Source organism: Anabrus simplex, chromosome 11, assembly GCF_040414725.1.
Source record: "Anabrus simplex isolate iqAnaSimp1 chromosome 11, ASM4041472v1, whole genome shotgun sequence".
Classification (NCBI taxonomy): Eukaryota; Metazoa; Arthropoda; class Insecta; order Orthoptera; family Tettigoniidae; genus Anabrus; species Anabrus simplex.
The window spans coordinates 16,860,615-16,885,998 of NC_090275.1; the positions used below are offsets into that span (position 1 = coordinate 16,860,615).

At 41.1% G+C, this 25,384-nt stretch overlaps 1 protein-coding gene across 1 annotated transcript in view; it reads left to right on the forward strand.

Moving 5' to 3' along the window:
* The window catches only part of LOC136883547 (uncharacterized), a 32,897-nt gene extending 9,327 nt beyond the window's left edge, over nt 1-23,570 (forward strand). Inside the window, exons 3-6 of the mRNA XM_067155921.2 lie at nt 6,262-6,394; nt 9,163-9,257; nt 14,314-14,467; nt 21,993-23,570. Coding sequence (XP_067012022.2) covers nt 6,262-6,394; nt 9,163-9,257; nt 14,314-14,467; nt 21,993-22,201 — 591 coding nt within the window. The 3' untranslated portion in view covers nt 22,202-23,570. The remainder of the gene's footprint in view (nt 1-6,261; nt 6,395-9,162; nt 9,258-14,313; nt 14,468-21,992) is intronic.
* The last annotated feature ends 1,814 nt before the right edge of the window (nt 23,571-25,384 follow it).

Consider the following 25,384-nt stretch of genomic DNA (forward strand, 5'->3'; position numbering starts at 1 on the left):
TATTACTCCCTGCCTGGGTTGCGAGAAGGGAGTAGGAGGTACGGTTGCCATGGAAACGAACGCTGACCATGGCTGAGGGTTGCCATGGAGATAAGCCTGCTGGTCGGCTCATGTTTCTTGGAGTTGCCAAACCTCTCACTTCTGAGTTACGTACAACAGAGCACAGCGGTGTAAACAAACGAACAAGTGAGTCGGAAGTGCAGGGAAGGAGAAAGGAATGTAGGAATGTGGCAATACACTGGAATGTAACGTGCAATGCGGTTCCTTCCAGCCCTAGCAGTCAAAACGCTTCTTTTATTATTACAGTGTAGTATTGGCACATTTGAATTCACTACGAATTTTTTTTTAAAGTGCGACTCAAATGAAACATAGATGAAATTGCGTTGGACGAGTGCCACACTTCTATGACGTTCTTGTCCTCATTTTATCGCGTCATTATTTTATGATGTTTCGAATACATTACAGTATTCTTATTAACTGTGTTGCTGTGGTCCTGGTCAATCCGAGGTTATCAGTTCCCTCAGGCGGCTAAAATTAATTACGAAGGTGATCACTCTGCCTCTCCTGTCGAATCCCGAGGACGTCTTTGTGGAATATGTCGGACTCTTTTCTCGCTCGGCGGTCACATGTGAACTTATCATTACTGGTCTATAACACTAGGGAGTTCTGTGTTTTCACAGTCTGTCTAGCACACTGATAACTTGTTAATGTAACTTTCCACTAAATTTATGTTTGTCCGGTATTTCGTTATTTCTATAGCTTCTGGAATGTTGCAACCTGCAACCGGGATTCCGGAGCACAACTTTAAAAAATGTTAGATCTTCTAAAACAAATTGTGTGGTTTGTTTCGGACAAATATTTAAAACTAAAAATTGTGAGTCATTGTTCTTGGTGTTAAGGAAGCAAATCGTGAAATTTCTTTTAAAGTAATAACTTTAGAATCCACGCGTCACTTTCTTGAAAGAAACTTAGAGGGGCTACGGAAGACCAGCGCTGACCCGGCTGAATAATCGTAGTACAGTAGTAGATGCCATGGGATATTATATCCAACTATCAGATTGCCAGCCTAAACTGAAAATTGTACTTCTGGCGCAGTCACACTGTGGGTGGACGAAAAGCGTGATAACTTTCCACATAACTGGCGCAAACAGGTTACTCATTCCCGCATCTACAAGTTACCACTATGCTGGACAAAACACGAATAATTGAATTACTCACGATATATTGCTTCGTATCTTATACAAACTTCGGAGAGTCAGCACGCTGGTGTAGTTAAAAACTCTGTTAATATTTAGTAATATTACGTACTAGTTACTTCTTGTTAAAATGTGAATTAAAACATGTTTAATATTGTTAAGTGATGGGAGGACATTTTGACAACACGCTTCCAGCGTCGCCATCCTGAGCATTTTGTTTGTTTGTATTTCTGAACGGCATGTAGTATGTTTCACACTGAAAACTTTGCAGAATGTCAAGAACCGTAAATATGTGGGGACAAAGAGTAAAATATCCAGATGAGTTTGGACTGAAGAGAGTTTCAGTTGTTTGTGGTACGCGCACTGCTTGCGGTGAAGCCTAACCACAAGGTTGGAAGAAAGGGAATGCAGCCAGCTACCTCGTAGGCAATTGCTTGTCTTCCGCGTTGTATAATATAACCTAATAATTCAAGTCAGATGCTTGTGTATATAATATAGAAGGAAATTCCGAACATTACGTCAGCATAAACAGGGCCGAATTACAGGGGCTGCAGTAAAATAACCTTCATTTTCAACCATTCTTGGTAGAGCCGAATTTGTATGCAGCCAATACAGCACCTCATTCCACCCCCTGAATGATCGCCGGGCAAAAATACAAATACATCTAGAGGATATGTGTGAACCTGAAGGTGGACGCAAGAAACAATGCGAAGCAGGGTGACAATTCGCAGTGGCCTTAATGGAGAATACGGTAATGTATTCGAAACGCCGGCTGCCTGTATATAATGCACATAGACTTGAAATGAACAAAAGCCTTTCTGATGTGTTTGGTCGGCGAGCACGCCAGTCTTGACGAAGAACTAAGCAGACCGTGGAAGCTCAACACACTTGTTTATCTCTCAGTGCGTCACTCCACTTTCCCTTTAGCTCGAAGGCAGCCCCACAAAGAAATACCGAAGTGATAACAACCCATTATCGTGTCCTGTATCATAACAGGTGCTGTAGGCTGTTACACTGCCTTACAAAACTCCGCCGCAAGCGTATTGTATAACGAACGAACATTTTACAGACAACAAGTTGTTCATTACAGTCCAATAAACTGACATACAGCGGAGAATATTTACGTTTCATGTCTTGTTGATTATCGTACTGTTTCATCAACTAAACCTTAAAAATAAAATAAAATCGGCGTGCAAACGTCCAAAATAAAAAATAAAATTCTTCAACTGATCCCTGTCATTTCTGGGGTCACTGAGGTCACGTAGGCTCATTTTCGTTTTAGACGGCGGTTTCCCTTTCTGACGCCATGTGATTTTTGAGATAAAGCTCTCGACACAGGATTTATCGGGATTCGCACCTCAGGCTTGCGGGTGGAAAGCCAGCTGCTAAGACAGTGAACTAATGGCGCCACCCGAAAAAGTCCAAAATATAATATTTATGTACTTGAACCCGGTACAGGACGCGAGGTTACTAGGAACGGAAGCGGGTGCATGGTCGACGATGCCGAAATCTAAATATTATATGCCAGAAAACTGAATCTTAATAAGGCTCATTATAGTTCAAGTTTCATTATGATACAGGTTCTCTACCATTCACAGTTCAGATTTTCATTCTGATACAACTGTTTGACCAATTAGGTAAGGATAGCGTCGCACCTGCGCTCAAGGAACTACCTTCGCACTTGTTTCCAAAATCAAACATACCGGACTCACACATTAACATCAATGCACCTTCTACTTCCAATATTCCACAACCACGCGGCACATTCCCGCAAACTCACTTCACCAACTGTACAATAAACATTTTGTATTTGAAATAAAGCTAGGATATGATAACCTATCAACGCTTTGAAAACATGACATTGTCAAGGTCTCTGATCCACTCACGGAAAATCAATAACCCAGCGCATGCGCTCTGTTCAGTAAACTCAACTCAAGTGCCATATCGACAGAAATTTATGAATATTTAAAAAATAGAGTTATAATTATCGTCGAGCATAAATAGTCGTATTCAACTCTCAAATAATGGTAATTAAGACACTCGTATCGAAACATACTCGTGTCTTAATTATTGCCATTATAGGCTTGTTGAATAATGTGCTATTATATTATAGTTATACATTTGAGTAATTAAATCATTCTGTATTTATTTTCATATGAATTATTGTAGCTCAAATATTTTAGTTACACATGCAGGGTATACTACCTTGTTCAATCAGTATCATGAATCACGTGTCAGTCTTTTACGCACTTTTGCCAATTTTAGATCGGTACAATGCACAATATGTTTTATAGTGCCTCCAGGAAAAAAAATAAATGCCATGTTTCCATTGCCGCATTTACATTTCGTGCTCATTCTGTGACACCTGGTAGATGTCTCCACGAGATTTCTACGGCAAGTTTTGCGTGTCGTGTTTCTGCAGTGTACATTCCACGTGGTTGCTCAATCTTTCCCTGTGTACAGGCGTCTGTTTCGTATCACTTAGTCAGAACTTGCAACAACAGGTTCCGTTTCAATGCCAGAAAACTCCTTTTCACTATTTTGGTCAATTTGCTTAACATTATCACTACACATGTCAAAAATATCATGTGAAAGTTCACCTGTTCCTTCCTTCCTTCCTTCCTTCCTTCCTTCCTTCCTTCCTTCCTGTTCATCTCATTTTCCACTTCGTCTATCGATTGTAACACTTTCCGTTCATTTTTGACACCCGTATTTTAGTATATTCATATATAGTCAATATATTTACAATAATCAACAATGCCAGAATTACTAAGGTACGGATTTTAACAATGCATCGTAAACGAAAATAATGTACCTTCACCTACATGCAACAGTTGGAGGCTGATGCGGAAAATAATGAACTTTGAATATCTAGAAGAATAGACACGTGTGCGAAACCACTGCGCAGTGCCATATGAAGAAATCAAAGAATGAGAGATTCGCTCGTCGGTGCCGGATTAACTTACATTATTTCAACAAATGATTAGTAAAAACTGCGATCCTTTTCTTAATCACTGTTCTATCACTCTGATATAATGATATGAGAAGTTTTAGCGATTGCATTAATGTTTCTAGAAAATGTTAAATCTATACTTTTTTGAATGCTGCGCACTCTATTTTCGTCCTGGACGACTGCTTTGGTCTCACTTTTCTCGGAATTTAGTCGTGGCTAATATACCTGGACAGGCCGATAATCTAATCTGAAGTCCTCTAAAGCGATTGTCACTACACCGATTATTCAGCAAAAGGAGACGGAAAACTATGATTAATGTCCCCTGCTGATATATCTTTAAAGAGAAAGATCAAGTCAATGATTAATTTGGATCCACGAGACGGGGGAATTTTAGGCTGTAATGGCTTAGAATGTAAACTGAATTTCTTTATTAGGAAGTGTCGTCTAGCCAGTTTTACTGCGATGTAGCAAGAGTAACATAAGTTCAAGGACTTTTGATGGACCTTACCCCTAATATTTATGCAAATCTCATAGCATACCCGTTGTGAAGGCAGTTGTGCATACTCGTTATACTCTTCAGTAAGGTTGCATTCTGTCCTTTTACTGCCTAAAAATTCGAAGATTTCTGATATTGTCAATGGAGGGCAAAGGATACGGGTACAGTGATTGATTCCACTACAGTTTATGATTGAAGGAAAACGGAACAGCATCCTCGATAAGTGTGCAAACAAAAAAAAAAATGAAGTAAAGGCCACAGGATGCAGAAGTATGAAATTAAAAAAAACTGAGACGTTATTGGGCTTATGACCGACGTGGACGGTATACTTCCTAACATTAATAATAATAATAATAAAATAAATCCACAGTTGTAGCCCTTCAGGCAAGCAACTCAGTGTTGAAAACATCCTAGGCATATGAGGTACGAATTTGAGGTAAATAATAAAGTACAATATTTTAAATGTATTCCTAAAAATTGCAATCCTTTCCTTAATCATCATTATCCGGTCATTTAGATTAGCAGGTTTACCTTTTTCTACCACTATGAACTCTAATGTGAGTCAGTGTATTGTTTCACCACTACGAGCGCTAATGTGAGTTTCACGTATGTCCTTAATTACATTCGATGTGGAAATTTTTCAAGATCTCATCAAAAAACCGCCTGAGGTTATTGAAACAAAAAACAAATTACAGAAATAATTGTGTAAATAAGTTAGTTTGGCTAGGATTTGAGTCAAAAGGAAAAACGAGTAAAGAAACAAGTGATTTTAGGCTGTTTCTCCGGAACTGCATGTAGGCCGGAAGTGATCTTCGAAATTTTTTTAAAAAATGTTTGATAGAACTATCCAAGACTCAAAATTTGAAACCTTTCTGGGCCCATTAGCACTTCAAATTTCGGCACAATTGAGAAAATTGCTTAATTTTACGTTTTTCATAATGTGGGGACCCTACTTGTTCTGCTAAGAAAGCTTTTCAATATTAATAAGCTCGAACATCACCCAAGCCATAGCGGACTCTGGAATTAAAAATTCGTTAGCGATTGCTAACCACCATTTGTACTCTCCGACTTGAAATAGCATGTACTGTACTGGATTTTCATTTTCTAATATAATCAGAAAGAGAAAGTCCGCCTGATTGTCGACAATTCTGAGTTTTAACCCAAATCCCGTTTACAACCAAACATCACCTAAAAGAGATATTGTTCATATGAACTGCTTAGGCGGTCGATCATTTCGTTCCCTGATGGTCTCTCTCTCTCTCTCTCTCTCGTTTTTTACCATTTGTTTTACGTCTTACAGTAACGGATGGGATAGGACAGGGCTTGGACTGGAAAGGAGGCGAACGTGACCTGGTGTGAAAATGGGGAAACCACGGAAAACCACCTTCAGGGTAGTCGAGAGTAGGCTGCGAACACACTTCCTCCAGAATTCAAGCTAACAACTACGTGACTGGAACAGCACAGCCACCTCCAGTAACCAATCCCTTATGAAATAACATATTCTGCTATCGCATGATTTTTGACCTATCACTCATATGTTGCTAGGAGTTTTTTTGAGAACACATTTTACGAAAATTCTATACTAAGTAACAATTGCTTTCTAATTTCTTTTGCAGCTAGTTGCCTTTTACTTGCTGATCTTCTCCGCAGAATACACAGCAGAAATTTTTAGACTGACGAACGATGAAGAAGCGAAACATTTTCTTGGGATGTTTGGCATGTCCAGCATAGCGAAATACAATATCTTGGGTAAGTTATGTCCATCGTAAAGTATATTTTAAAATGGCATGAATTAATTTTGTACAATAGGAAATAAAATCACTGTATCTAATGTTTTCCTAAGAACCTTCTAAAACTTCGGCTATAGACTAATATATTACTATAGTTACTCTTCTATATTTAAAATAATACCGATCAGGCATGTGGTCCTTTATTGACCAAATTATCTTGAGTTGCTTGATATACTTTCATACTCCCTGTGCCACTTTTGAACAAACTAAAACAATGAAGAGCCCAAACATGAAACAAATCCAATAAGTAATTCATATCAGGTAGTCACACTACCAACCACCACAGAAACACGCAATAGTGATTACATCCCTCCATATAGGGTTGGCGTCAGGAAGGGCATCCGGCCGTAAAACAGGGGCCAATCCACATGTGCGACGCAGTTCGCACCCGCGACCCCACGTGTGGGAAAGCGGTAGGAAAAGCAGAAGAATTAATATCAGGTAGCCGGACTTAGTCCCGGGACGAGTTGCTCTACGTGGTACTGAAGAAAATTACATTCTTCTCAAACAGTTGACAAATTTTCGTGTGCTATTTGAATTTATGAACACCCAGAATGTGTAAAATTAAACATTTATAAAATAATCACTCTTATTTCACGTATCAGATGAAATGTTCAACCTCCACTCATCTTCACACTGAGTGTCGCAGACGATCAGGTAGCAAGTACTCTGTGGAAGGCTGCCGCAAGGTGTGCTTCGAGAGTTGGTTCATCATGAACAGCAGTCCAACATAGGGCGAAATTACGTGTACACAAGGGTAAACGTCCACGGGGTTAAAGTCTGGAGAGTTTGGTGGCCAACCAAGGGTCGGACATATATTTCTTTTTACGATTTGTTGTACACCGCAGGACACATATATGTGTAATGGAGACGATGGGATAGGAAAGGGCTAGGAAGCGACCGTGGGCTTAAGATACAGCTCCAACATTTGTCTGGTGTGAAAATGAGGAACCACAGAAAGCCATCTTAAGTGCTGCCGACAGTGGGGTTCGAACGCACTTCGTCCCGAATACAACGTGATAGTTACATGTCTTAAAACGCGCAGCCAGTCACTCGGTAAAGGTCTCACAACTCTGCAATTATGCTTTTTCAGACCCAAGTTGCAATAACTATTTTTTTCAGGAATTATTGCCTGAAATTTTGTCGATGAGTTTTCATAAAGCCGGCTCCTTGGGGGAATAGTCAGTGGAGTGGCTTTCGGTTCAGAGGGACCCGGGTTCGATTTCCGGCCGTGTGGGTGATTTTAAACTTAAATGGTTGGCTCGGGGAATTAAAAAAAGTTCGTTTGGGCCTCCTGAGGACCACGGGGCTTGTGCTTCAGCTGTGATGTTGTCGATGTTTGCCGCTCCGGTGTGCTGCTGCTTTCTTCTTCGTACCTCGAGCTTTTCTGTTGACCCAGCATTTCTTCATTTTCTTGCTGAACTATATTTAGCGTTCCTCAGACCATTTCCTGGTCTCATTGTGGGTTAGTAAGGGTCTGGTTTTAATAGTTGAACGGTAGTTACTTCTGTTAATTATTATGGCATGGTTATTAAGGTCTCCGAGATCCTTCTCCACAGCGATCCCGTGCTTTACCCCTGATGGCTACATTGAAGCACTTATACGACAGCCTGTGGGAATCCATTCTGTACAAGTATCCGCAGAAAGCCAGGAGTCTTCTGATGAAATCTATGAGGGATTCTTCGTGTTGTTCGAGTTCACAGTTCGGTTTGTACCATCGACTTCCATCTGAGAGGATCTCTGGTCCTATTATCCTTCTCAGAAACTTCCTTTCTTGTTCTTCAAGGGCTTTTATTGAAGTCTTCTAAGTTAGAGGTAAGACACTCTGCTGTGTAGAGAACTGACAATCTGGCTATTGCATTACAGTGTTTTATTATTATGATTATTATTATTTCCGGCTCCATGGGTAAATGATTAGCGTGCTGGCATTTGGCCACAGGAGTCCCGGGTTCGATTCCCGGCAGGGTCGAGAATTTTAACCATCATTGGTTAATTTCACTGGCACGGGAACTGGGTGTATCTGTCGTATTCATCATTTCATCCTCATCCCGACGCGCAGGTCGCCTACGGGAGTCAAATCAAAAGACCTGCACCTGGCGAGCCGAACATGTCCTCGGACACTCCCGGCACTAAAAGCCATACGCCATTTCATTTTCATTATTATTATTATTATTAATAATAATAATAATAATAATAATAATAATAATAACTTTATTAGCCACACTGAACCACGTGAGCCTTCCATGTACATTTTTTCTTTGAAGGTTGTATTGTACTTCTTCATTAGTTCTGATCGCAGTGTTCTTAATTCGTCTGAAATTTCTACAGGCCTTCTGTGCATCATTACAATTGAAGATTTGTGATTCTTAAGAAGGGTGGTAATTTTATACTTGTTCTCTGCATCTTTAATTTCGAGTCCAACTGTAATAATTTAGAATGCAAACTTACTGAAGCGGGTAACAAAAATAGTCTATCTTGCACAATGGTTATAGGTTTTGCATGAACATCAGGGGTACGACCCATCAGAACCCCTAGAATTTATGTAACTCACGCTACATAACTGAAAAACGGGCTAGTCGACAGTTCCTAATAACCAAACTGCTTTGTATTCTAACCTATTACTGCCAAATCATCCAGTGTCTAATTATGGACTTAAATGTTCTTCTGAAGGAGACATTTTTGTACCCGTTTTCAAACACACACTAAGGTTATTTTGCTCTGTTCCAGGGCTGAAGTCTCTGAAGGTGACATCTGTCGTAGCGTCTTTGATCAACGGGATAACGTACATCTCTTCAGCTCTACTCATCATTGGAGTTAACAACGTAAGTATATCAATGCGCATTTTTGAGACTTCTCGCAACTGCGGGGAACCATAAGGTTATAGAAAGTGAGCTTTCTGATGCCGGAATTTTGCCTGTATAACGTACACTATTTAATTTCATACTTGGTTCTTGATTTCTTAAATAATATAAACATTATGCTCTATTCAGGGACTACCCTTCAAACAGTCCATGTCATCCATGAAAGAATCGAATTTGTGTTTGGGTGATCAGTACGGCCGGGATTTTTAGGCAGTAATAGTGTAGAATGCAAACCTAACGAAGAGAGTAACAAGTATAGTCTGTCGTGCACAATGGTTATGCTATGAGTTTTGCATGAATGTTAGGGTACAGCTCATCAAAACCCCTGAAATATATGTTACTTTCGCTACATAACGGAAGAACGGGCTAGTCTACACCTAATAACCAAATTAGTTTGCATTCTAACCTGTTACTGCCTAAAAGCCCGGGTGCAGTCATCATGCCAAAAAACTGGTTTGGTGCACCTGTCCATGCCACCCTATCCTGTGTGGATTTTTTCATATCTACCCAACTACAACATCCTACATCCACTGTAATTTATTTCTGACATTCATTCCTTAGTCTTCCCTTACTGTTCTTACCACCTATACTTTCTTCAGTTACTAGCTAAACACGTGCTGGGTGTCTTAAAAATCTGTCCTATCATTCTGTGTATTCTTCTGGTCAAAGGTAGCCAAATCGTTCCTCTCATCATTTCGATTCAGTATCTCTTCACTCGTGTTGCCATCTACTCATCTCAGCTTCAATGTTTTTCGGGAACACCACGAATGAAGAAGATATATTGAATCGAATTGGTGAGAGGAGATCCATTTGGCTAAATTTGACGAGAAGAAGAGAGAGAATGGTAGTAGACGTCTTGAGACACCCAGGACTTGTTCAGTTGGTTTTGGGGCAAGTGTAGTAAGAACACAGATTAGGACTGATGGAGGATGTAGCAGTTAACGGTACGTAGAAATTAAAATGTTAGGACAGGATAGGGTGGCATGGATATTTGCGTCAAACCGATCTGTAGACTGATGATTCAGACAAACACAACTCCCAGTGACACCGTCAATGAAATTAATACTTCTGTCGAATAACTACCAGAAGATCTCCTCAAGGCTTAACGTCTCCATCCGACATGCGAGTAATCGTTAAAACAGCGTATGTCCTCACTCCTTATGAACACTGTGGAGATGTCTGGTATTGAACCTAGGATTTTTGCACCTGGTCTGGTGATCAGGAATTGTACACCATCCCCTATTAGACTATACCCTGCCGGACAACATACTGATCTTAAATTTTTCACACCAAATGGACTCGAACTGGCGAACTACGGTGTCAAACCACAGGGACATGACGTCTTAGCGATCAAGACCACCAGGCGGGTTCTCCGTTATTTTTCAGCTGACATTCTTTACGATGTTTTGCCGTCTGGGAATTCTCTCTCCTAGTTTCTAACGCGTTCAAATAGCTATGTTTTGTATGAGAAGGAAGAAGAACCTGTGCGTGGTCTTCTGTGACCATCAACAACAGCATGAACTTCCTGAGGATGCTGATAAAGTTCACAGCGTGAATTAATAGACAGAGTCCTTACTGCATGGGAATCTATCCGGTACATGACAGTATTCTGTGCTGACTGAAGTATTAACGTAATTACAATATTATTATTTTCAATTTAAATGTAAAAGTATAGAAATGGCCTATTAGATTTGAAAAGTAGTGTTGTTCTTTGGATATCGTACGCCACTTCCAGATGTAAACATCAGTATACAATTACCGGTAACTAAGCAATGATTGTTTTATTTAACTAGATTATAATTCTGGTGTTGAATAACCAGCATAACACTGCTGTAGGATGGATTGCATGGACTTTTTACGAGATAAGTGTCCCTGCTTATGTATGCATACATTCATAAAGGACTCAAGTGCGGAATCGTCAAAGAACGCACGACGTCGCTGTTAATATGATAGAAAGAGAAAAGTCTAAGTTTACTTAGCGAAACAGTAAGTACTCGGGAATAAAAGTTGATGTAACATTTTCTTCCTGAAGGTTCATCTCAAAGCAGCAACCATAAAGACAGGTATTTTTATCTTTTATGGCCGCAATTGCCGTGAGTTCCTTATCGTTTGCACATGAAATGTTATCGCTTCAGATGTAGGAATAATGGAACATAAACAACCATTATGATACCTATCTATTAAGAGGAAGATACACTTCATTCTAAAACAATGCTCTAATTATATCTAGTTAGACTTTCTCATCAAGACCGCGTTGTATTTCGTCCAGCATAATGATTTAATGCTCTGATCTTAAACTACCGGCACCGCTCGCTAGTCTCTTACTAGGGGGCCAGTTGTTCGTATTCTGGTCAAGGCAATTGAAATTGTTGAAGTGGAAATATCACGTCCTAATGTCTAATATATGAAGTAAGACGAACGTACAACAACCTGCCTTAATTGGGCTAGCGCAAAACATTCAATGACAAACAAACAAACAAACAAACACACAAACAAACAGAAAAACCTCATAACACTACAGCCCTGAAGGGCCTTGGCCTATAAAGCGATCGCCGCTCACCCTGAAGGCCTTCAGACTGCGAGATGTCGTCTGGTCAACGCGACGAATCCTCTCGGCCTTTATTCTTGGCCCTCTAGACCAGGGTTGCTATCTCACCGTCAGTAACTCCGAATTTTTCCCATGTAGGGTGAGTGGGTCTCAACGTAGCCCTTAAATCCATGTAAAAATCACCGACCTGATCGGGATCGAAACTGAGGTCTCCCGGTATAAGGGTAGCTCGCTAACCCCTGCACGGCGGGGCCGACGACACAGACATTCGGATGAATTCTAAACAAATTTTGTGATGAATATACATACATACATACATTACATACATACATACATACATACATACATACATACATACATACATTATCATTATACACTGTTATGCCTTTCAGCGTTCAGTCTGCAAGCCTGTGTGAATTTACTAAACGTCGCCACAATCCTCGATTTGCAACTAGTGTTGTGGCCTCATTTAGTTCTATACCTCTTATCTTTAAATCGTTAGAAACCGAGTCTAACCATCGTCGTCTTGGTCTACCTCTACTTCTCTTACCCTCCATAACAGAGTCCATTATTCTCCTAGGTAGCCTATCCTCCTCCATTCGCCTCACATGACCCCACCACCGAAGTCCGAGACCTTGGAGCAAACCGAGACGTAGTCTCAACAATGACGCGGGCATTCCGAGGCGCCTGCATCTGTACTGGCCAATCTCCGGATTGTGCTGAGAAACCCACAATATGGTTTGCGATGAAACATGTTTTTAATTTTGTGTTAATAGAAACACTTGCGTATGAAAGTATTCTGTACCATCGTATATGAAATAAATAAATAAATAAATAAATAAATAAATAAATAAATAAATAAATAAATAAATAAATAAATAAATAAATAAATAAATAAATAAATAAATAAATAAATAAATAAATAAATAATAATGCTGGGAAGAAGGAACATAGGTGTTGAAATAAACTGTCTAGAATTTGCAGATGATTTTGCAATATATTCAGAAAACCTGAAAATACAAGTCAATATAATACAAGTCAATCTCTTTGAAGAAATAGCCAACAGAACTGGTTTAAGAATTTCTATAGAAAAAAAACAAATTTATGACAAATATAAAAAATGTTCCAGAATTTCTAATGACAGAAACTGGTCGAATAAGGAGGGTAGAAACAATTCAAGAAAGTAGTTTGGTAAAATCCGCTGTAGAAGAAAGGATACACAAGATGGAAAGAGCATACGCTATAACTAGGAATATCCACACACACAAAAACTCAAAATACAACACTATAACACAGTAGTCAAACCGGAATACCCACATGTGAGTGAATGTATAGTACTGAATTACAAGCTCAATGAATTAGAAACACTGGCAAGGAAAAAATATACGTAAAAAACTCCGTCCGCTAAGAACTCTGATAATCCAGAAGTAATTATGAAATATATCGGAACATAGAAAACATAACAGATACAATGCGGAAGAAGCGAGTGATATCTTTTTTTGACATTTGTCCAGAATGGATGACAATAGGTTAACCAAACAGATCTTTAAATATATTTGGAACAAGAAGTCAACAAGAACTTGGTTTCATCAAGTCAAAAATTTGGGAAGAAGCACTGTAAGAGAAGAAGAAGAAGCAACAAAGAGAGAGAGATTTTTAGAAGGGAAGTGTTAAAAATGGAAAGTTACCAAGGTCGGAACGGAAAGAATACAGCCTCAAAATGGTCTGGGGAGAGGAAAAGGAAGCATAGTGAGGAGTGCTGGTGGAAGAAGGAACAACAAAGGATGAAGCACTGTAATTGTCACGTGGTCCCTAGAAGACCCTAACGGAGAGAGAAAGAAAATAATAATGTGTTCCACTTTTTCCTTTTTACACTTTAGTTCGCACCGACACAGATAGGTGTTATGGTGACGATGGAATAGGAAAGGGGTAGGAGTGGGAAAGAAACTGCCGTGGTAATTAATGTACAGCTCCAGCATTTATGCGGTATGGAAATTGTAAAGCACGGAAAACCATCTTGAGGGCTGCCTATAGTGAGGTTCGAAAATGCAAGGTGATAGGTACATGAACCTACCACGCACTCACATTCTTGGTTCGAGTCTTCGCCTTTTTCTTCTCAATCCCATTTCAGTTCTGAAAAATGAAATGGCGTATGGCTTTTGGTGCCGGGAGTGTCCGAGGACATGTTCGGCTCGCCAGATGCAGGTCTTTCGATTTGACGCTCGTAGGTGACCTGCGCGTCGTGATGAAGATGAAATGATGATGAAGACGACACATACACCCAGCCCTCGTGCCAGCGAAATTAACCAATGATGGTTAAAATTCCCGACCCTACCGGGAATCGAACCCGGGACCCCTGTGGCCAAAGGCCAGCACGCTAACCATTTAGCCATGGAGCCGGACATTTCAGTTCTTAATCTTCACCTTGTTTGTATATCTGTTGCTTTCTTCTCCTCATTCTGTTTTCAGAGAGACGGGCGTCTGCTGCTGCCCTGGATTCTCTACTCCGCGGTGCTGCTCATCCTGTACGCGGTCGCCGTGCTTATCACCATCGCCATCTTCATAGCTCTACACGGGATGCTGGCTTTCGCCGCACTCATCGTTCCAGCGCTCGTCATCCTCGGTGCGTATACTCGCCAAACTCAGACTAAGGCAACTAATGATAATTATGTCTTCTCTTAAAAAAAAGTAAGTTCGTGTGACCAAAACAGGTTAGCACAGTGCGTAAGCAGGCGGGTTCGAATCCCCCGTTGGCCACCCTCGAAACGATTTTCTATAATTTCCAATTTCAACTCCAGGCAAATTCTAGGATAGTACCTTTCTCAACGCCACGGTCACTCCCTTCCCATTCCTAGCTCGTACAATTACACTAACACCTTCACAGAGTTGTTCGTTTGGCTCACTCCCATGGGGTGTAACGGGAAAATCATCTACAGACCTGGCGAGCAGTGAAGTGAAGTTCTAAAAAACGTAATAAAACTGTATATTTATTTCGTAATTCGGATGATTACACTATACCTATTAATTAAACACACGGAGAGGTCCGGGTTGAGTTCCCGGCTCTGCCACGAAATTTAAAAAAATTGGTAGGACTGGAACGGCATCCACTCAGCATCGGGAGGTCAACTGAGTTGGGGGAGGGGGTTCGATTCCCAGCACAGCCATCCTTGAAGTGGTTTTCCGTGGTTTCCTACTTCTCCAGGCAATTGCCGGGATAGTACCTGAGTTAAGGCCACGGCACCTTCCTTCCCTCTTTCTTGTCTATCCCTTCCGATCTTCCCATTCCCCTTACAAGCCCCTGTTCACCATAGCAGGTAAGGTCACATGAGAGAGGTACTAGTTCTCCACCCTAATTGTATACGCGACCTGGGCACTGCTCTCGAGACGACAGAGGTGAGGTCCTTCGCAGAGTTCGAGGAAGAAACAAACCTTAGACGGTAAATTGATTTTTTTTAAAGCATTAGCAATTGTGGGTAAATGGGCACGACAAATCAAGTAGTTTAAAGTGGCAGTCATTGCAACTTCGCCATGTGGCACGCTCATCTTCCTCCACCCCAACTAACAGCTATACTCCGCACGGCCTTACTTCTAAATTGAAGTTTCGCAAAACAAATGAGCATCGCCTTTCCTGTGTTGCCAGCGCGCTGCGCCCGCGAGAACAGCTGATGCAATGCGACCGCGATAAACAGCCCTCGTAAAATGTAATACCGTACTCAGAAAAGCTAATGAATATGGATTGGAAACAAATTCACAAAAACTACACTTTCTAACAACATCTGACACTAATAAGAGAATATATTATTAAGAATAAAAGAGAATGAGGAGATAACACATCACTCACCGCTAATGGCTGGCACAGGAAGGAGGTTATGGCCTACAAAGGGAACACTCTACTGATCTCAGACTCACTGGAACCCTCCAACAGTATGAAAAACACACTATTACTGAAGGAAAATGCAGAACCGTACCGGAATAGCATACAGCTGAGCGAGATAGGTTAACCACGTGGTGAATGTAAACAGAGTTGGCAACTAAGTTTCGAGATCGTGCTCTGCCGATATAAATCGATATGAATGACAGCTTGGGATTGGTTGGATGTCTATGCTTCAGCGCATAACCACCAGACAGAGCCAAAATCTGCCAAAACTGAGTTAGTAAATTGGACATTCTTTCAATTTCATTTACCTGCACACCGCAGGCCTCGTGCTCTTCGTAGGGGACACTACATTGAAATTTTATGGAAAAAAAAAGAAATTGAGTGTAGAACACCAAAAAATACCTGGATGTGTGCTCTGTCAAAAATTCCTTATTTTTTAAGTGTCACCATTTTTGAAGTCGACAGAGCCTCCTTTAAATGGCTCTGCGCTGGCATTTAATTGCCCGATGCTCTACAGGACACGCCCCAACAGAGCAAGAAAAGGAGGAGCTCAGCTGAAAAGAAGGAAAAAGAAGGTGGTGATGAAAATATAACCGCAAGAGAGAAAAAAGAAGTCTGAAGGACACACTTTGCTGTGTGGGGCAATGATAAAGTGAGTGAAGTTGCATTTTATGGCCGAGGAAAATCTTCATGTTTTCTCTCATAAGAAAATGAGGGGTCCCTTATTATGCAATTTTTGTCTGATGTAGGTGAAATTTTAAAGAGTACTAGTTACAGTAGATAGTTGGCGCATGAATGATTATGGCCATTTATGGTGGAAAGTGGTTGAAAATGATTTTTGACCTACGAAATGTTGTGTGTACACATATTTAAAAACAAAAAAAGCATGGCATTTTAAAAGATTTCTACCTGCCAATATATTTGTCAGAGCCGGTGTAGGGGGCCCCGGGTTCGATTCTCGGCCAGGTCGGAGATTTTCTCTCTACCTGAGGGCTGGTTCGAGGTCCACTCAGCCTACTTGATTACAATTGAGGAGCTATCTGACGGTGAGATGGCGGGCCCGGTCTAGAAAGCCAAGAATAACAACCGAGAGGGTGCGTCGTGCTGACCACACGGCACCTCGCAATCTACAGGCCTTCGGTCTGAGCAGCGGTCGCTGGTCAGGCCAAAGCCCTTTCAAGGGCGTAAGTGCTGTGGGGTAATGTATTTGTCAAACAAGGAACTTGTTAGCGTAACTATCCAGCTGATTTGTGCAAAATTTGGTGCTAACGGGGAAAATTTGTAATACCGGGGACTTTTTTAACGATGCTCATAAAATTAAAGTAATAAATCCGAATCAAAAAGTTTTATAGGTACGATATTGAAGCTCGGCAACATTACTGTGCGTTTAGGGGCGCGCAGTTGTGAGCTTGCATGTGTGAGATAGTGGGTTCGAACCCTACTGTCGGCAGCCCTGAAGATGGTTTTTCGTTGTTTCCCTTTCTCACACCAGGAAAATGCTGGGACTGTATCGATTTCTTCCCATTCCCAGACATTTCCTATCCCATCGTCGCCGTAAGACCTATCTGTGTCGGTGCGACGTAAAGCAAATAGCAACAACAACAACAAAACTCATTTAAAAATATAGAAATTAGAAATTTCACTATAGTGACCCCTTCAGGAGCCGGCCCCGTGGTGTAGGGGTAGCGTGCCTTCCTCTCACCCGGAGGCCCGGGGTTCGATTCCCGGCCAGGACAGGGATTTTTACCTGGACCTGAGGGTTGGTTCGAGGTCCACTCAGCCTACGTGATTGGAATTGAGCTATCTGACGGTGAGATAGCGGCCCCGGTCTAGAAAGCCAAGAATAACGGCCGAGAGGATTCGTCGTGCAGGCCTTCGGGCTGAGCAGCGGTCGCTTGGTAGGCCAAGGTCCTTCAAGGGCTGTAGTGCCCTTCACGAGTCAAGTCTATATGGTCTGACAGCGTGGTTAGCCGGTGCGTGTCCCGTTAGTGACAACAATTTTCACCATCAGAATGTTGGCCGGCACGGGAGGAGAGGTGGTGGTATAGAGTTTCTAATCAACAGATTCTATTCCAGTGGCACCGAGTTTCATCCTCTCCCTTCCTGATAAAATGTATTTTTTCTTTTTAGAATTTGCTTTACGTCGCACCGACACAGATAGGTCTTATAGCGACGATGTATCACATTTCATCTTACTAAATTATGTGATTAGGCTGAAGTCAGGAAGGGCATCCGGCCGTAAAATAACGCCACTAAGATTCATATCAATTCATACCCGACCCCGTAGAGAAACGAGATAATATTCTAGCCAAACCAAGGTTGCTATATTCTATGTTAGCTTTCTTAAAAACGAAGAAATGTAGTCGATATTTTTTTATTGACAAGCTATTTTAGACCGACAAGATTTGAGAGACTCGTAAATCAACTTGCTGTTGATAAATAATGGAAAGGAACGATAAAGCGCTGTTTTACAGAATCCCTTTTCTCTATTTGAAAACCATCTGTTCCTCTGATATTGATTCAATAAACAGACAAAGCGTTCCTTTGAGATACCCGCGAGCCAGTACGGTAACGTAATTACAATAGGCAGCTTCAAGCAAGATCTGAAAGCGTTAAAAAACCGATAAAACACTCTCTTACAAGTAAGCTGATAAATGGATAAATTTTATTGGGTGGTGGTTTAATTCTACTCTTGACTGATTGTGTGGCGTAATCCGACCTGCAATTATAACGCAGCCCAACGATACAATAACACAGAACTATTCTCATGTGCGTCTACTCGTTTATTAGTATCTCGCGCACACAAAACTTATCTCTCCAACGGTATCTATACACAGCTGACTCCACTGGCTTCACCTCGCCAACACCTTGAGTGTATCGCCATTTATATACATTTCTGGCCAAGTTTCCAGATAATTCTGGATTTTCCACAATATCCTATTACCTTAAGATACCCACAAAGTTCTAGACTTAATATACGGACGTCCTGGTAAGTCAGTTTTCTAGAGTTCTCTTGAACTATCAAAAGCATACCTTGAAGTTTCCTGAATACAATAGAAGCACGTATGAGAAATTGCATACTACTGTAGTTTAACATAAACCCTACAAGTAGTTCCAACGCAGAGCCATAGCGACAAATTCAAAGCCATAAAATATTTCCTATCACTAATTCCTTCACCGTTTTTTCACATCCTGTTGTAGTTACATCGGCTTTACCACTGGATGCCCTTCCCGACGCCAATCGTACGTGTAGGGATGTACTTACTATTGCGTGTTTCTGTGGTGGTTGTTAGTGAGCTGTGTTGTAGGCATATGTGCTGTGATGAACACAAATGCCTAGTCGACGAGCCAGAGGGATTAACCAAACGCGGTTGAAATAGTTGACCCAGCCGGAAATCGAGCTCGGGACACCATAAATCGAAGGCCTCGACAGTGACCATCTAGCCAAGGAGCTGAACTTACTACTACTACTACTACTACTACTACTACTACTACTACTACTACTAATAATAATAATAATAATAATAATAATAATGCATGTCTGTTTAAGAAAATACAAATGGTTCGGGGGAAGGGGTCGATCAAAATCTGTACTGCCCTCTTTCGTATGCTTTTACAATTTGTAACCTCGGCACTAAACGGTATAGAATAACGAAATTATGTGCTCCGATTCGAACTTACAGTCCCGAGCTAAAGATCCGATCGGAATGCTCCATGTGCCATTTGATTAGAAAAGTGAAATATGGGATAAAATGACACATTGTCAAATACGCTTGAAAGAAGTTGGGAGAGATTTTCTTTTCTGATTTTGAAGTGTATTATTCGGTTTGCATTTACTGACTCCGAAACAAGAAGGAAACCACTTTTTCCTTTGTGAAAATCAAATGATAAATATGTCTCTCGGTCATGGCCTTTCATCAACGGCTGCTAATTTCAGATGCTTACCAGCCATAAGACATAGCCTGCACAGTTGGTAGATAACAATACGTTCCATAACAGCCTACAAGGTTGCTTGGTAGCAATACTTTCCATCACAGCCTACACGGTTGCTAGTGTTACACTTCCATCACACATTTTGAGACGCTAATTTTCGTAACGCAAATTTTCAGATGACCCCTAGCAATAGGGCATATTTATGTCAAAATACATATAAAAATTGTTAAGATGTCTAAAGAGACACCTTAGCGTCACAAGTTAAAACCGTACGGATATTCTTAAGCGCAGGGACCGACTGGTACGGAATGATGCTGAGTGGTGCATTTCGCGTATGCCCGGGCAATATAATCAGCCATAGGTGCCAGGGGGTGACCAACTGCTTTCGGTAACATTACTATTCACAAGAAACACATCTTGCCCACTACGATACCTTTCGTCTCTTGCAGGAGTACAGGAGTGTCTTTCACTTCATTCTAGTTAGATATGCGCCGGGCAACGTTGTTATAAAACTGCAGCTGGACAATCCCTTGCGTACCCCTCTGGAAGTGGTAATTTACTCAATTTTTCGCCTTATTGACGGGGAAATGAACAGAAATCCTTCCACGTGAACTGAATTCACCTATACTCCCTTCGATGGGCAGACCATAGTGTAAGATGCGCCCAGAAAGGAGGTGGCCAGTGTTCAAATTGAGGCCTTGTAAATGAAAAGCTAGTCTGAAGTCATGCTCGAGACACTTAAACCACTGGTATTCGAAATATCTCCGTTGCATGCACAAGGGGTATAATTTGAAACTGATAAACAATGCCGGAGTCATCAGCCCACATTTGCAAGTCGAGAGCTCGTTACTCGAACTCTGTGGTGACCACGAAAGGAGCACACTGTTGTCCTACTTACTTCCTAAGAACCGTTACACCGCTGATCAACTAGGACAAGAAACACATCGTTGCCACTTCACTTCACACTTAACTCGTCTCCGATGAAGATTTTATCCGCAAAGCGAAAGTTTAACCGCAGTTCTCCCACATCTGAAAGCCAAAGGTCGCGAAGACCACTAAGGTTCTCCGTGCCACAGAAGTACGGCACCTGCCTGTTATCCGGAGGCACTGGGTTTCATTCCCAGGCGCTCTAAGGATTGTAATTCTGAACTAAGTGCAGGAGCGCGCTCCACTCAGCCTCGTGAGACACTTGAGGAGGTATCTGACACGAGTGGCAGAGGATGCGGTCGTTCAAGCCGAGAAATACACCGAGGATGCAATTTTATTTATTTTTATTTATTTATTTTTTATTCCAGAATTATATGGACTTTTTATCACTATGTCGTCCGGCTCCATAGCTAAATGGCCTTTGGGCACTGGAGTCCCGGGTTCAATTCCCGGTGGGGTCCGGAATTTAAACCATAATTGGTTAATTTCGCTGACACGGGGGCTAGGTGTATGTGTCCTTTTCATCATCATTTCATCCTCATCACGACGCGCAGTTCGCTTACGGGAGTCAAATCGAAAGACCTGTATCTGGTGAGCTGAACATGTCTTGGGACACTCCTGGCACTGAAAGCCATACGCCATTTCAATTTCATCACTATGTCACTCTCCCGGCGTTGAAGTTTACGACCGAATTTGTTTGCTGCTCAGAAATATTTCACACAATCCAGCGAGACAATTTTACAAGGTCTACAAGGTTGTTACAGACCTTCGGGCTGAGCAGCGGTCGCTAGGATGCCAAGGCCCTTCAACGCTGTATTGCCATGGGGGTTACAAATTTGTTAACGAGCACCCCGTCAAGTCAGCGATCAAACATATCGTGCTTGAGGTTTATGTATCACCTTTCAGTACATTTTGCTAGGCACCTCTTGTGTCATTAGCCAGTGTACCTTTTTATAATTGACTAGATAGGATGATTCTGTAGGATAATGAGCCTGACTCTTACCTACAGGTTCGATTCCCGGCCAGACCACGAATTTTTATGTGGATCTGAGGGCTAGTTTGAGGTCCACTCAGCATATAGCGGTCCAGGTGTAAAAAGGCTAAGAATAATGACCGAGAGGATTTGGCGCGCAGATCACACGTCACATCGTAATCTGCAGGTCTTCAGGCTGAGCTGTCGCTTGACAAACCGAGGTCAATCAGTATTGCCATGGGATCATGATTCGTTCTACGTGGAATTATTGTTATTATTAATAAGAGGACGTTTTGGTTTAGAATATTGTTTATTTTCTGTATACATAACTGCTTTCCACAACGTGGCAGAATTAGCGGCTATGACGAACAAGACAGGGAAAGGCATCACATTCGCCGCTCTTTCCACTAAAGTTCCTTTTCCTCTTCTCTGTTGCAGTATTGTGGTCATTTTTCATCGTGGTGGTCAACAAACACTACTCTGAGCTGACCCAAGATCCGCTCCCTGGGGACATCGTCCGGAAGAACAGCGCTGCCCAAGAAGGCAACGGGACCACCTCCACACCTCAAGGAGTGAGCTACCTACACGCAGTAAATCCAACAATCAAGCAGTCTGGCGACAATGGAACGAATATTGCCCTTTCATAGCATTTTGTTGCCACATTTCTCTGATCAAGGTTGAGGACCACACAGTGAACTCTGCTTTGAGGTGTGTGTAGTAAAGGACTCTTGGTTAGCAGGCTTAAACGAAATGTACTTGACCTTGTGTAAAGTGTAAGTTCTGAACACTGCGGGGTGCATTGGCTCAAAGTAATTTTGAGCCTTGCATTGCAGTTTCCCTCGTTCTTTGAATACCGGAGTTTACTCGGCGGTCCGATTTTCGTTCTATAACAGTTAGCTTATGCTACCATCAATACCACACTACCCGACTGTTAACGGATAATGATAAGACAGTTTATTGTTGCTCAACGTGAAGTTTTTCTTGAAGTGGAGACGTTTGTAAAGAAAAGTAAGTTAGTATTAGGGAGAACACTGACATCCCTCAGTGTCTTATAAATGAAAGACTGATAGCAGAGAAAGGAATCATAAAAGAAAATATTAAAGGTATGTCACGTATTTCTATACAAGAAGGCACATTTCAAGGACTGTAGGATGACTGACGAACTGAAAAGGAAAATGAAGCCTACTATGATGAAAATGCCCCGATGAGATGCCACTGAAAATGCTGTTTGTAGCAATATTTACAGAGAAGTATGTTAGAAAATATTCTCTGCTAATCCCCAAAACTTACTGCTAAATATTGAAACATGGAGTCTGTGTTGATCTTTGTCTTTCGCTCCCGAGACAAGCAACATAACTTTTCAGGTATGTTCGAGTTAGCTTTTTCTCAGTGGAAAATGCCCATCTATGAAATCTTACTTAAGGTGGAAATCAAAATTACGCTATTCAGTGTGGTGTTCGGCTGAACAAACAAGTGAATATACGAAACAGTGCCACGCCAAAAAACCTTCATATTTTAGTTTGGACAGCAGTTCTAATTAAGTGTTGTCCAACTGAAAACAGGTAATTCCAAAATGTTGACTTTGTAGGAAATATTTTGCAGGTAGAATAGAACAAAAAGAAAAACAAACATTTTCTCTTAAAACAAATATTGGAGAGAAACAAATGACTGACCTAATATCTTATATTCATTTCATGCACTAATTTACAACTTTGTTGATTCACATATACTGTGTAATTTTGTCCAATGCCTAGAATGTTCCGAATGAATAGTGTACTTGTGCCTTAAAATGATAGACATTATTGTTGCTCAAGGTGAAGTTTCTTGTTGAAGTGGAGGAGTTTGTAAAGAAAAATAAGTTAGTATTAGTTAGCAAACACATATCAGTTTCATATACCAATTTTGTGATACTTTCACCACATGATGGAAAAAGTGGTATACCACAAGTTTTATATCAGTGTTCTACATCAGTGCCAGTAATTACAATTATTTCTTGTAAACCGTGTTACATAAAATTATTTGTATTTCAGTTTCCTGAATTATTTATGAAGCCTACCAATACTTTTGAACGCCAATGGGCGATGCTACGAGGCTCGAAGGACGTAACTAGGCTAATTTCCACCCGGGGCAAAAACTCGCCTTAGCGTCCCCCACCCCGGTCCCCCAACGACTAACCAAAACCCTCCCCGACAATACCACCCTGCACATAGTAATCCCCAATCTCTACTTTATCTTGAGCATAGACGGTAAATGCTTGAATTCAAATTTTTTCAGGCATTTAATTTTTAGTAGTACAAGACAAATAATTCTAAGATATTTCACTGACAAATAATCTGACAGTCTTGCAAATTCTTTCACACGTATTATATACGCTGCAAATGAAAAGATGTGTCAAATGATATCGGGATGTGTATTCAGTTATATGTGGGTCGAATGAATTGACTGGTTTAGAATAGGTTATTTAAATATGATAAACTGTACTATTAATAGGAATAACATTTTTTACTCAAGTTACTATCTTATTATACTTAGAAATTTCACATATCTACCCCGCCTGATGATCACGAATGGTGGCAAGACGCCGTGGTTAGCCGGTTCAAATCCCGTTGTTTGAAAAAAATCTTTTACCATCAGAGTGTTGACCGGCTGGTAGAAGAGGTGGTGCAATACAATTTCTAGTCACTGCATTGCTCGACAAAAGCCGGAATTAAATTCCAAACCTCTCCGCAGTGTTCATTTGGAGTGAGGGGATATGAGGCAATTGATGGTGAGCAGAACCCTTGGTGCTATTCGACAGGAGTAGGCTATGTGCCAGCACAGGGTTTCACCCTCTCCCTTCCTGGTGTCAGATATCACGTCATTCATTTCATCTCATCAATTTCTCTGATGAGGTTGACCTCCGGAAGGGTAGCCGGTCGTAAAAACTCGCTGCGAAGATGCATCTGACTTCACATCCGGCCCCGTAAACGGGACAAGGGTTGGACACACACACATCTTACGCAATCTCTTAATCTACTGAGAAAATGTAAAACAATTAAAACACAGAAAGCTTGAAGTTAATTTTACGGGTTTTCTTGGTTGTAAACATTTTTACATTGTCCTGAAAAGATAGTTTTGAAGCTAACGTTTGCTTTATAGATATGCTATTCATATTGGCTAGTCGTTGTTGTCCTGCGAGGTTTCTGAGCAAAATCTGAATTGTCTTTAGTTTGCTAAACCTGCTTTCATGTCAAGCGACTGCATTGTGAAGAAAACTCTCAACACTCGCTATGGTGAGCTACGCGTCTTCAAGACCGTTCTTGTATACTAACGTCAGAAGACGTGATCATGAAGTAGTCTTCATATTAGGGCTTAAATCAAAGGCATGATACTTAAAATTCTCAACTTCCATCGCCAGCTCATCCCTCCCTAAGTCACCTTCATATGTGGTAGTTAACTCAAGTGCCTAGTTCTTCAATTTTTCTCCATTCACTGTTTCAAAGTGAGTTTCATTGAAGAAACTATTCTTGTTTCCAACGACTTGAAACCTTTGCCTCATTTCGCTTCCTTTTCGGCCCTACAAAAGGAGTTTCTGCGCTACTACGTTCACCACACTCAACAGTTTCTTTACTCACATCAAACACAACACTTTTCACACTCCGCATTTAGCTCCTTTTGCAGTCTACTAATCCACTCTTTTCGTGGCCCTTCGAAATTATCATTGGAAGAGTCACGTATCTTGCATTTTCTTCTCCATTTGGTGTTAAATAGAGGATAAATTCTACATTATAGTTCACCTTACGAACAACAAACACCACTGCCATGCCTTCAATAATCGCAGACTTCACCTG